Below are 13121 nucleotides of genomic sequence, written 5' to 3' on the forward strand. Positions count from 1 at the left end.
TGAGTGTTTGTGTGGCAAGTGTTTGTGTGATGAGTGTTAGTGTTTGTGTGGCGAGTGTTTGTGTGATGAGTATTAGTGTTTGTGTGATGAGTGTTTGTGTGGCGAGTGTTTGTGTGGCGATTGTTGTGATGAGTGTTTGTGTGGCGATGAGTGTTTGTGTGATGATGAGTGTTTGTGTGATGAGTATTAGTGTTTGTGTGGCGAGTGTTGAGATGAGTGTTTGTGTGGCGATGAGTGTTTGTGATGAGTATTAGTGTTTGTGTGATGAGTGTTTGTGTGGCGATGTGTTTGTGTGACGATGAGTGTTAGTGTTTGTGTGGCGAGTGTTTGTGTGATGAGGTGAAAGCTGAAACCGTGAGGTCACCATGAGCTGCAGCAGAGGCCCAATAAGAGACATTCAGAGACGGTGAGCTGCAGCAGAGGCCCAATAAGAAACATTCAGAGACCAGTGGTCCATCTTACAGCCATCTTTATTACGATAATTGGGTTTGTTCATTGTACACCACAGTAACACACAAAGCCCACAGCAATAATTGGGTTTGTTCATTGTACACCACAGTAACACACAAAGCCCACAGCAATAATTCTTCCTTTATCGCTCACATTCCATTTTTTGCTTCTTTATACACAAACTCTTTTTATACAAAAAAGGGCTTAATTTACACATCACATTTCAGAGCCTTCTACTTATTCTAGCAACCATACCAACATGCGCTTTCCTTCCTCGTAATCTCACTGGCTTTTCACCAGTGCCTCGCCCCTTCCTACTCTGGGCGGGATCAACAAATGGCCAGCCAGGGCGGGGCGTGTGTACCTCACCCCCATTGGCTGTTCAAATAGCTGACCTCACCTCAGAGTCGATCTGCTCTTTCCCTGAACATACTTCTTGTTTGCCATCAGTTTCGCATATACATTCATTGCTACCACCTGTACAACATTCAGCTACTTTCTATTCAGCATATACAAGGCAAGTCTCAAATTGCCCAGGTATAAACACTCAAGCTAACTGTAGCGCCAATGCTAGCACTAATGCTATTGGTAACGCTACCAAGGTGTGCTATTAGCTCACAGCTGTGAGATAATGCTACAAAGTGTCCATCTTTTGTGTTCCGTGTTAAATCTGGCATTTGTCGACATGGCTCAGATTGGAGTTTAAAGGACAAAATGTTTGTTTAAAAAAAACAAACCAAAATAAAAAATATTAAACTGAGATTGTTGCAAATTCATTCAATTAAACCCTATAGCCAGATAAAAATAGGTGTGCTAGCATGATGCTAGCTATGCCATTGGAAAACCAATGGGAATGTGGCGAGTAGACGAAGACTGGACTTCCAGTAGAATCAGACTTTACAAAATATTTAGTTTCTCTTTTTTTACAATATGTTTGAGCCTCTCCTTCCTTTCTCCCTCAAACATTTTCTGGCTTAAAAAAAGAAAAAGCTAAAAACAGTGCTGTTTTTAACACACCGAAAAGAGCTACAGTACAACTTCTGATCGATAATATCTTAGAAAAAATGTAAAACTTTAATTACAAAAAGAAAAGAAAACATAAATATTAAATGAACAGTAAACAAGACTAGATACAAGGACCCTCCCCACCCCTAAACACACACACACACACACGCAGATGAGTGTGAAGTGTGTGTTACTGTAATCATTCCCTTGAGTCCTTGCTGATGGTGTAAATACTGTTGGATTGGACGGGGGGTGGGAAGAGATATAGCTGCCGTTCAGCACAGTAAGACGAAAACACTGTTGTAAGAACACACACACACACTTTTCAGATGTGAGTGTGTGCACACACATACACATAAAACATAAATAGAAGTCCACCCGCTTCTTAAAATTTCAGTCCCTGACTGAGGCCTTCTGGGAAGGCAGGAGTCCTCCAGAGGGAGATTTGTCCCTCTCCTCCTCTCCGGGTTTAGACCATGGTCTCTTTCCTCTTCCCGAGGGAGCAGAGGGAGCGGCGCTCCTTCTTGGCCTTGCGAGGCAGCAGGGATGTCGTGGAGGAGCATGAGGATGAGGAGGATGAGGAAGATGACTCAGGGTCAGCGGTGAGGATTGGGGACGGTGGGGTGGGAGATGTGGCTGGGGGCAGCACAGCGCCCTGTGGGCAGTTCTCGTCTGCTTCCATGGAGGATGACGAGGACAAAGTCGACGACGATGATGACGAAGAGGGGGGGCGACGCTTGGAGCGTGCGCCAGAGGCCGGCAGAGCTGGCAGGGGGTTGGGGGGGGTCTCGGGGTCCGAGCAGGTGGGGGTGACCGCGGAGTCGGAGTCAGAGGAGGTCGTGGCAGGGGCTGCAGCGGGGGTCTGGGGAGGGGGCGCTGCCCCCCGATGGACGGTGATGGCACTGCGCAGGCAGTTGAGCCACTGCTGCTTGTGGAAGATGTCGTTGACCTGCAGTGTGTGGGACTGGCCCTGAGAGGGCTCGGTGAAGCGCACGCGGAAGATGTTCTTAGCTGAAACAGACACAAAGAACAAACATGTTCACTTTCCAGCTCAAGGGAGACTTTCAATAATATCATTGTCATTACCTCACAAATTATTGATATAATATAAGAGGGAATTTATTAAGATTATATTGTGTTTGTATGATTAAGATTAACCATAAAGAGTGCATTTAAGTGTGTGTGTGGGTGTGCATGTGTGAGTGCGTGTGTGTGTGAGGGTGTGTGTGTGCGCTCGCTCACCTTTCTCAGAGTTGGTGAAGGCCCCTCTGAAGGATCCTCCCATCCTCACATCTCCATCCTGCAGGTCCTCCAGAATCATATCCCGCAACGGGATAGGCTGCCGGTACACCTGGTAGCCGTGGCGATCGTTGCGAGTGACCGGCCGGGTCAGCACCAGGACCTCATTAAACAGGAAGACGTGCAGCTTCTGCAGAGACACACACACACACACACACATTAGCTTGATGAGATTCAGCTGACCAGTGTGTTGTGTGAGCTTGTGAGGGTGGTAAGGTGGTGGCATCATGGTGTGAGCTGGTCTGGATGCCCATATTTAGAGGTGCTTTTTGAAGTGGACTTGTTGATCATGAGGGTCAGAGCACAAAGGCTTGAGTGTTGTTTTACAAAACACACGTACACGGTTGTGTGTGTGCTCTAGTTGCCATTTGCGACTGAGTAACTTTGTGGATGGAGTCGCCGCTGATCATTAATCTAAGTCTGTGTGTCTTGTTGTGTCTGCTTGTTATGCGTGCGCGCGTGAGCATGCGCGTGTGTGTGTGTTTGTGTGTGTGTGTGTGTGTGTGTGTGTGTACTGACCGTGCCGCTCTTGTTGCGTAGCCCCCCATGGCACAGGAGGCTCTTGCTCTGCTGGATGTGCGTGAGTGCGTGTGTGTGCGCGTGCGTGCGTGTGTACTGACCGTGCCGCTCTTGTTGCGTAGCTCCCCATGGCACAGGAGGCTCTTGCTCTGCTGGATGTGCGGGTCTCGCTGACGATCGTCCAGAAACTCCAGCTGCTCCTGGTAGTACTGGCACTCAGACTCGCCTTTGCGCGTGTTGATGTCCGACAGCACCTCCTGGATAATGGAGATCTAAACACACGGAGGAAACACCCAAACGGATTATTAACAAGGTCCAGGGGAATGCCACGGGGGTCATCATCATTCTCAAAACACATGCTCATACTGTTATGTGCACATGAGGGAGTGGGATCTCTGTTATGTGAATGTGTGTGTGTGTGTGTGTGTCCTCACCGCTGTCTGGAGGCTGGTGATGTCGGCGTGGTCAGGTGGCGTGTGGCGCAGCACCTCCTTGAGCAGAATCGGGTACTTGACCAGGCGTGTGCGGGGGATGTCCAGGAAGCTCCACAGGTCCAGCTTCCTGCTGAAGGGCGACTCCAGGCAGCGCTGCAGGAAGTCACCCACGCGGCGGTCCTGCTTCTTCTGGTCCAGCAGAGCCTTGGCCGCCAGCTGGTGGCTGCAGTACTCACGGTACGCGTTGAGACGCGGCAGCTGCACACACACACACACACACACGTAAGTTAAAGTGCACACACACACACATATATATTTTGTATAGGATTTCAAAGGCTCTTTATTGGATAGGATAGCAATATGTTTTAGTAGTGCACATGTGTGTAAAATATATACCATACTAAATACAAACTATTGTTTACTATTATCATCATGTTATTAAACATCAACTACAGGTGTATCTGGGTCACATGCTGTAATGAACAGGAACTCATGCACATGCATGACATTAAGTCACATAGCAACTTTACACAGCGACACATGTGCTGGATTCTAAATGGAGAGTTTCTAGCAAACAGATGGGCATGCATGGCCAAGAGAGTGTGTGTGTGTGTGTGTGTGTGTGTGTGTGTGTGTGTGTGCATGCCTGGCCAAGAGAGCTGACGGAGGCGCTCAGGTCAATGTGTGAGGGGTTAAGGGTGAGGGGGCAGGGGGTGAGGGGGTTTTAGGGAGGGGGGGCAGAAGAGGGGGCAGGCGCTTACCCAGTTGACCACGATCTGGCCGATTTCTCCCACAGTGCCGTCTGGCCTCGTGGCCTTGCTGAGCTTGGTCAGCAGATCTGAGCAGAAACGCAAATAAGTACAGGTCACATAGACGGTCACACACACACACAAAAATACACGTTCCAAATATATAATATGCTGTCACACACAAACACACACACACACACCTTCATGGAGTGGGATGTAGGCGTCCAGATCCCCAAAGATGTGGGTCAACTCCTCCTCTGTCATGATGTTCAGTTTCAGCATGGGATCATGGTACGCCTGCAGACACAAGTGCACAAGAGTTAACTTACACACACAGAGGCAAAAGCGCGTAGTGCCATTAAGGCACTCGAGCTCCACACACACCCCGGAGACAGAAACTCACTGAGCTCAGAGAGTATTTCAGGAGAGCCGACTCATTCCTTTCTGTTTATGTGAGTGTGTGTGTGTGTGTGTCCAGGACTAACCTTGCGTGCCAACTGGAGGTCCTCAATCAGGTCCTGCTCTCCTCTGGACAGCTCGAAAATTGCCTGTTGAAAAAAGAAAGGCTGGTTAGCACCACATTCCACTAGTAAACACAGGCACACGCACACACACACGCACACGCACACACACACACACACACACACACACACACACACGCTGACCAAAATACTCATGTTTAGTCTCAAGTGGCCCCTGCCCATTTCCTCTGAGTGGAGGGAGGGGTGTGTGAGTGTGTGTGTGTGTGTGTGAGTGTGTGTGGTGTGTGTGAGAGCAAGCGGGAGCATCACAGTTTGCTGTGATGTCTGAGAGTACTGTGTGTGTGTGTGTGTGTGTGTGTGTGTCAGACAAATTCTGAGTGTCTGGCCAAAATGTCTCACTCCACAGATGCCCTGTCTACATGGCAGAGACACTTTCCCACAACATGGATAGGACCTGAGCCGGATCTGTGTGCGTGTGTGTGTGTCCCAGTGTGTGTGCGTGTGCTGTGTGTCTCCTCACCTCCTGCCTCTTGATCTCTTTGGCGGAGAAGGAGCCCTTCTGGCTGCTGTCCAGCGTCTCGGACCAGAGGGTGCTGTTGCGGCGCTTGGGCGGCGTGGGAGCCACCGCCTTGCTGCAGGGTTTGGGAGGGGAGGAGCGGCCATCACCCCGGAACGAGATCGACTGCAGAGAGAAGCACCATCAGGGGTCAAGCTAACGGCCAAACGACCCACAATGCAAATGGAAAATATAAGTACTGTGAGGGGATCTGGTGTGTGTGTGTGTGACTCACCTGGATAGTCTGGCCGAAGCGCCTGACGGCCCCGCTCTTCACCGGCGAAATCAGATTGGCCAGAGAGGTGACACGGCCCAACGGACGCCCGCGCTTACTACTCGGCTCCTGAAGAATAGGAGGAGGAAGAGAGAGAGAGAGAGAGAGAGAGAGAGAGCGAGAGAGAGGTCAAACCCTTGACATTAAGGACAGACATGTGAGAGAATGCAAATGCCCATGTGATTTCCAGCCGGCAAAAATTAACCAGAGAAATTCCACCTTACGACACAAACAGACCAAACAGAGAGCGTGGTCACATGACATTAATAGCCACACACACACACTAGCGGTCACATGAGTTTAATAGCCAGTGCAATATGGATGAGACTCCCACATACACATACACACACACGCGTTTAATAGCCAGTGCAATATGGATGAGACTCCCACACACACACACACACTAGCGGGTGTTTCCTGGGCAGCAGACAGTTCGGCGTGGGCTGCCTCTCGGCAGCTGTTTGGCCCATCATGTGTGTGTGTGTGTGTGTGTGTGTGTGTGTGTGTGAGTGTGTGTGAGTGTGTGGGGGGGGTCACCCATAGACCCCTACTTCAGCACAAAGAGCTCACCACAGCTCCTAAGAGGAGAGAGCTCTGACCGGGGGCATGCCAGGAATGCACAAGACCTCCTCTCAGCTGTCCCACTGTCCACCACCCACACACACACACACACACACACACACACACACACAGAAGAGAGCACTGGTCTTTGAGGTACCAAACAAGCGTAAATGCAGTGTTAACCTCTCATCAGCCCAGTGTGTGTGTGTGGGTATATGTGTGTGTGTGTGTGTGTTAACCTCTCATCAGCCCAGTGTGTGTGTGTGTGTGTGTGTGTGTGTGTGAACCTCTCAGCCCAGTGTGAGTGTGTGTGTGTGCTCTACCGCCACACACACACAAAGGTGGGGAGAAGGGGGTTGTGTGTGGTCTTGTTCAGGCAAGTAGTTATGACCCTTGCGTGAGAGTAGCTCTACACCTGAGCGGCTCTGTGTGTGTGTGTGTGTTATAGTTGGCTGAGTTCCCACGCGCAGTTCAAAACCAAAAGGCGTTGGAGCTGCACCTCTCCTGTGTGTGCAAGACACACCAGTTGTAATTACAGGTTTTTACACAAGTTTGTTTGTTTGTGTGTGTGTGTGTGTGTGTGTGTGTGTGTGTGTGTGTGTGTGTGCATATTCATCTTACTCAGACAAAGAACCCCACTTCAGTCACATGCACATGCATATGGAGGATTTGAGTGTGTGTGTGTGTGTGTGTGTCTCAGCTTGTCTCTGTGAGAGTGGGGAAACACAGCAGCCATTCACACACATGCCCACACACACACACACAGTGCCTGCATTAAGGCAGGGTTCCAGGTAGTGTTCTGGTTTCTGCTCGAATACAGAGACACAGAGAGCCTAATCTATACTGACCACATGTTTCAGCAGTGGGCTTAAGGGTGTGTGTGTGTGTTCCCGTTGACCCATCATTGACTTGAAGCTCAGCAAATTCCACAAAGCCCGTTATGCATCACAAGTCCCAAGTGCGAACGTTTACTCAGGACAGACACACAGACACGCACACACACACACTACGTAAACTCCATAAAAACCTCAGTGACCACACACAACCACAGGAAGTGTGATTGAGGAACCAGAGCCACGTCAAAAATCCACAAAGCCATGAAATCGGATGTAAAAATCACAGCTCATTCACACACTCCGGGATACTTCTGCTTCTGTTCCCCGAAGTAGTCACACACTCACACACACAGGGTGGGGGAAGGGAGTTGAGAGAGAGGTGCAAAAGGGACACCTGGTCAGTACCTTCTGCTGCTAGAATGGCCTTTCAGCTGCAGGAATGCACTCACACCTCAGAACCACCAAGCCCCTAGGGGCAAAGACACACACACACACACACCGAGAAACTGCACCCTTGGAGCCCTGTCGGTCAGGGCAGTGTGGGCTGTACTAAGCTGATGACTGTCTCACCAGCGCTACCTAAACTCCAGACAAACTAAAGTACAACCATCTCTAGAGACCTTTGCCCTCCTTTCACACACACGCACACACACACACACACACACACACACACACACAATGATAAGGAGTAGGGTTAGGTGCTGATTCAGTGCCTCCTTTGATAAGGGCCAGCGGGGGAGAGAACATTACCTAAAGACTGTACACACACACGCACACACACCCTATAGGGTTACTCCTATAAATATTTAACAAATAAGTGTGTGTGTAGAAGAGAAAGGGTGATCACCTCGTTGTCCTTGTTGCACTGGTTCTGGAAGTCGATCACCTGCAGAGTGCGTTTGGCACCGTGAGCCACCATGTCTTAAACACAAATCCACTCACAAGTCGGCTTTGCTTTCCTATATCGCCGCCTGCTATTCCGCAAAGTTCTCAGGTAGTCCACAGAAAAATACACTGCCCAGAAGAATTCTCAAAATCCAAAATGGAAGAATGGAAGAAAAGTCACCGCTACAACAACATGTCCCTTTAGTCCTCTTTGTTCGCTTCAGTAAGACTAACTCTTCTAACACACACACACACACACACACACACACACACACACAGCACGGTGGTGTGTCTAAACTCTCTGACTTGGTTCTGAGGTCTGAGGCGCACAAGGGAGGGCTAAAGTACTCCAGAGTAGCATGGTGGGAGGGGCACAATAGTACAGCCCCGCCCCCAATAGCCTCCAGCACTCTGTGGCTTTACTGTGGAAGGGGGCGGGGCGGGCCGGGGGGTGTCTGGGATGACCAAGCCAACCCACAGGCTCTGTGCACGTCTGTCTCACACACACACACACACACACACACATACATCCAGTACAACTATAAACAGTAGTTGGAATTGCAAGTTATATTTCGAGAGGTGTTTGCGGTACTTACAAAGGATATGGGCCTCTGAGAAAATCATTCCTTGAGAAAAACTTCCATGAAGAACTATCCTTCACACGCGGGCACACACACACATACTGTGTTTATTAAATTATGTTATTATTGTCTGTGTTTGAGTGTGTGTGTGTGTATGTCTGTGTTTGTGAGTGTGTGTTTCTGTGCATCTGTGGTGAGATCTCAAGTGAAAGTCTCAGTGCTCAGTGAAAGTCTTAATGCAGATTGAGGTGTTAAATGAAAAGCTTTGTTTGGTTAATATGTGCATATTGATGTGTGTGTGTGTGTGTGTGTGTTAAAAAGAGACATGAGGGCCATTATCATGCTCTGATCAGAAGGGGGTGATCAATCGCAGGAGTGAAACCCCCTCCACCCACGGAAACAGACAGCCAATCAGGGCCCAATACACAAGTGACAAACTACTCACTTAATAATCAGACCAAAGTGTGTGTGTGTGTGTAATGTTAAAGTAATGAGAGCACCTGCACTGATGCTAAAAGGAGTACCTAAACCTTGAGGCCAAAACTTTGCTCCCATCCTTCCTCTGTGTCGGTGTGTGTGTGTTCTTCTCCATTTGCCTATTACACATACACATGTGCACTCAGAGTGGAAGCCCTTAACTCACCCTCCTGGCTCAATGCTGAGGTGTTAAAACAGGACATCTGCAGAGGTGTTAGGGAGAACATGACTGATGCCCACACAGACAAACACACAACAATAAAGTTCACACCTTGCAATGCAACTCACACCATACACATTGCCTCGGAGTTAGTGTGTGTCTGGTGGGTGATGCCGTTGTGCCATAGACCGGCCATGTGTGTATTCCAGTGTGTCCAAGCCAAGTGATGCATGTGACTGTGTGAGTGTTACCCTCTGCTGCTAAAAAAGTGAACTGCATGTAGCAAATGAAGCTTGAAGTTTGAGGTTCAAACCACGCACTGGTCACTTGCTGTATACCTACTTTGTTGTGTCAATGCAAGTGTGTGTATGTGTGTGTGTGTTTGTTCTTTGAGTCACTTATGATTCTTTGGAATAGAGGAAGCTCTAAAAAAATTGGTCAATTATTAAATTAATATTATTATGGTACTACATTGTTCTTTGAGGGCAAAAGTGATCCCCAAACCCAGATTAACATGAGACCACAAACAGTTTAGACTTCTGGGACGTGGCAACTGGCTCGGCTACATTATACCAGTTCACTTTGGGGGGAGTTTAAATTAATATAGTAATTAAGGCCATCTTGTAGCCTACTAGAGTTATTTCTCTGTGACTATTCTGTACGGTTATCTTCCTTGCAGTTTTATTTTGTGTATTTTGTGTACAACTGAAACAAAAGCAAGTCACAAACTCTGTAACTCCACATTAGGGTTTTATTTACAGTAGGATATGCACAAAGACAAATAGAAACAGATTGTATTGCTCACAAATATATGAGAATTTGAGCTGCAACTTGCCGTGCCTCTCGACTTCAACTGCCAACACTAACGTTAAACGCATCCCTGAACTTGAAACTCTTACTCTCCGATCGCGACATATGCTGTCAATCAAAAAGAGTCCAGCCTCTATGACGGTTCCTGCAATCATCATACAGAAGCTCGGCGTCTGGGCCTTCCCACTGCCCCATTCACTCCCAGAGACGCCGGGCTTTCCTGGAAATTACGTATTTTGTGGCTTGTCCAATAAACATCTAGCTTTTCTGCATTGTGATCAGCCCACCCTGTAGTGCCATGGAAAGTCCAGTGAAGCCGAGCGTCTATGGGTTTTTGATGGATCGTGTCGTCACAGCAATATATTAGGGGTGCTAAATCATGATAGGTTTTGCTGGTCATCTTACTGCTGAACGAACTAGCCATGAAGTTGAACACTGTTTTTAGCATGTTCTAGTTGGAATAGTAGGCTTATGTAATACAGTATTATTTACTGAAATGTTCTGTGATATTTTAGGAGGCTGAGCTTCCCCTGTAGTCTCAGAGCAATCGCCTCTGGTAATCACTAGAAGTGCAACTCAACAAACTTGTCCTGGCTAGTGTGGAAATGACAAGTGTCCCAGCGGTCAGACACATTCACAGACAACATTCTTAGGTGGGTTAAGGTTAGTCATCCTAACTGGCTTCTTGTTTCAATCTGTCACAAGTGCATTGCACCATACACCGCTTCCAAGTAAGTAATATTTTTTTTTAATTACTTGCCAGGAAAATTAAGGTGTGGCAATTTTGCATTGTCTCAATAGGAGGAAAATCCTAACCAGAGGCCAAGCTATTTGCACGTCTAGTATGGTACCATCTTTCAATCAACACATACACACACACACACTCTCTCACTAACACACACACACAGTGGGTGGCCTCGGATGTCTGTGTGCCTCAATCAGCTGTCAGACCCCCGTAAGTCGTTAGCCGTCCTGCTTGCCAGTCATCCCTATTGGTCCCCTGGATCACAGCAGATCAGCTTTACTGACCTGATTAAAGGCCAGTGTGTAGTTCCATCCAACAGAAACAAGCTCATTAAGGGCAAGTGTGTAGTTCCATCCAACAGAAACAAGCTCATTAAAGGCAAGTGTGTAGTTTCAGCCAACAGAAACAAGCTCATTAAAGGCAAGTGTGTAGTTCCAGCCAACAGAAACAAGCTCATTAAAGGCAAGTGTGTAGTTCCAGCCAACAGAAACAAGCTCAGGTCAGCGATAGTAAAGTCCTATTCACAATTTAATTATGACTTAGAACTGTCTCCAAGCTGTCTAGAAGCTCGAAGTAAAGGTTTGTCTTTTGTCCCTACCAATATTGCAGTGACTTCAATGCCTATGTTGATTTTTTTCTAAAAATGTTTTTAGAACACTACGTGTCAAACCTACAGTCTGAGTCTCAAACATGTACAGCAAAATCTTTTTTTTTTTTTTAAAAGAGTATTTTTTGGGCTTTTTGCCTTTATTGTGACAGGACAGTGAAGACAGACAGGAAGTGAATGGGAGAGAGAGATGGGGTGGGATCGGGACATGACCGCAGGTCGGACTCGAACCTGGGTCCCCGTGGGCAAAAAAAAAAAAAAAAAAAACGACCTTTGTCCCTCCTAAAAACAGAAATGCCTCTCTTAAAAAAACCTACTGTCGCCTAGTTAAAAGGGATGTCCTACCCCTACCTACCTCCTACCTCTTTCTGTGAAAAAAGAATATAAGGTCCACAACAACCTACCAATAGATCATAGGAAGGCTTTATCTGAACTTAATAAGGATTGTTAAACCCGCAGAGAAAGGCGGCTCTATAGTAGTGTTGAACATGTGTGACTATGATACTGAAATTAACAGACAACTTTACAATCAGGTATTTTACAAGAAACTCGACTGTGATCCAACGGAAGGTTTTAAAAACAATACATGGAGGTGTCTATCTGCATGCCTCACTTATTTTAATGCACACATTGTTGAGGCATACATCTTACACAGGGTAAGTGTGGTGTGCATGGGGAAATCCTGACAGATATTCACCATGCATGCCCACTTCTTTTAATGCTACATTCTAGATAGACCCCTCAACCTAGCCATTCACATACTGTACATATTTAGGTCAAGAGTGGCGTGTTGGGTGAAGGTCTGGGGCGAGGTGTGGTTGGTCGGGTAGTGGGGGATGTGTGCATATGCTGGGGCCTGAGGCGATGGGTGGCACGCAGGTCCTCCCCTCTGTCAGCTCGTGCAGTATAACTGCAGGGGCTGGGTGGAACTGTGGCCATTAATGGGTGCCCAGGTTGGCAATCAGTCAGGCAATCAACCAGGCAATCAGTTATTCCTATTATTATACTTATCATTAATAGAATAATTACAACTCCTCTCCTCTGAAACCCTCCCTCTCTATGTTCCAGCTTCTCTCCTCCTGGCCCAACAGCAAACCAGCCTTATAAATATGCTTTAACACACACACACACACACACACACATACATCCTCACATACTCACTACCCTCACCCCCATCCCCACCCCCATCCCAACACCACCTCATTCACACTCTTAGAGCTACCATCCCACCCCATCTTTTCATTCCGGGTCATCAATTTCATCCCTGATAATCATATCTGTAATCATCCTGGACGCAAATCATCCTTAGCCTTTCTGTTATTAATGTTATGTTGTGTTATGTTTGTGGAAGCCAAGTCAATGTGATGTCTTGTTAAGTTACAGTATGTGTTTATGTAATGTACGCCTGTTTGTCGATGTAGTATTCATGTGCATGTCGAGTGTTGCATTTTCTGTAATGTCAATGATGTTTGCAAAAAAAAAAATAAATAAATAAAAAAGTTAAAAAAAAAAAAAAAAAAACAATACATGGAGCCTTATCTTATTTCCTTGAAAGTGGTGAAATCATAAAGAATGAGTCTGATTTCATGAAGAAAGGCACCATTTCTTGCACCACCAGAAATGTTATTTATATGCTGAAGTGTCCCTGTGGCTTAGCATATAGAGGAAAAACCACACAGTGCTTAAAAACA

At 47.2% G+C, this 13121-nt stretch overlaps 1 protein-coding gene across 2 annotated transcripts in view; it reads right to left on the bottom strand.

Moving 5' to 3' along the window:
• Positions 1-452: 452 nt before the first annotated feature.
• Positions 453-13121, bottom strand: part of net1 (neuroepithelial cell transforming 1) — a 31075-nt gene continuing 18406 nt past the window's right edge. Inside the window, exons 1-10 of one of the 2 annotated variants that reach the window (XM_048234695.1) lie at positions 8013-8352; positions 5730-5837; positions 5459-5620; positions 4942-5004; positions 4657-4753; positions 4469-4545; positions 3708-3965; positions 3375-3545; positions 2698-2884; positions 453-2466 (exon numbers count right to left, since the gene is read on the bottom strand). In XM_048234695.1, the coding sequence (XP_048090652.1) occupies positions 1925-2466; positions 2698-2884; positions 3375-3545; positions 3708-3965; positions 4469-4545; positions 4657-4753; positions 4942-5004; positions 5459-5620; positions 5730-5837; positions 8013-8084 (1737 nt within the window). In that variant the 5' untranslated portion in view covers positions 8085-8352 and the 3' untranslated portion in view covers positions 453-1924. Of the gene's footprint in view, positions 2467-2697; positions 2885-3374; positions 3546-3707; positions 3966-4468; positions 4546-4656; positions 4754-4941; positions 5005-5458; positions 5621-5729; positions 5838-8012; positions 8353-13121 lie in introns of those variants that run through there. The other variant, XM_048234694.1, reaches the window with a different exon arrangement.

The sequence above is a fragment of the Alosa alosa genome, chromosome 23, assembly GCF_017589495.1.
Source record: "Alosa alosa isolate M-15738 ecotype Scorff River chromosome 23, AALO_Geno_1.1, whole genome shotgun sequence".
In the NCBI taxonomy this organism is placed as follows: Eukaryota; Metazoa; Chordata; class Actinopteri; order Clupeiformes; family Clupeidae; genus Alosa; species Alosa alosa.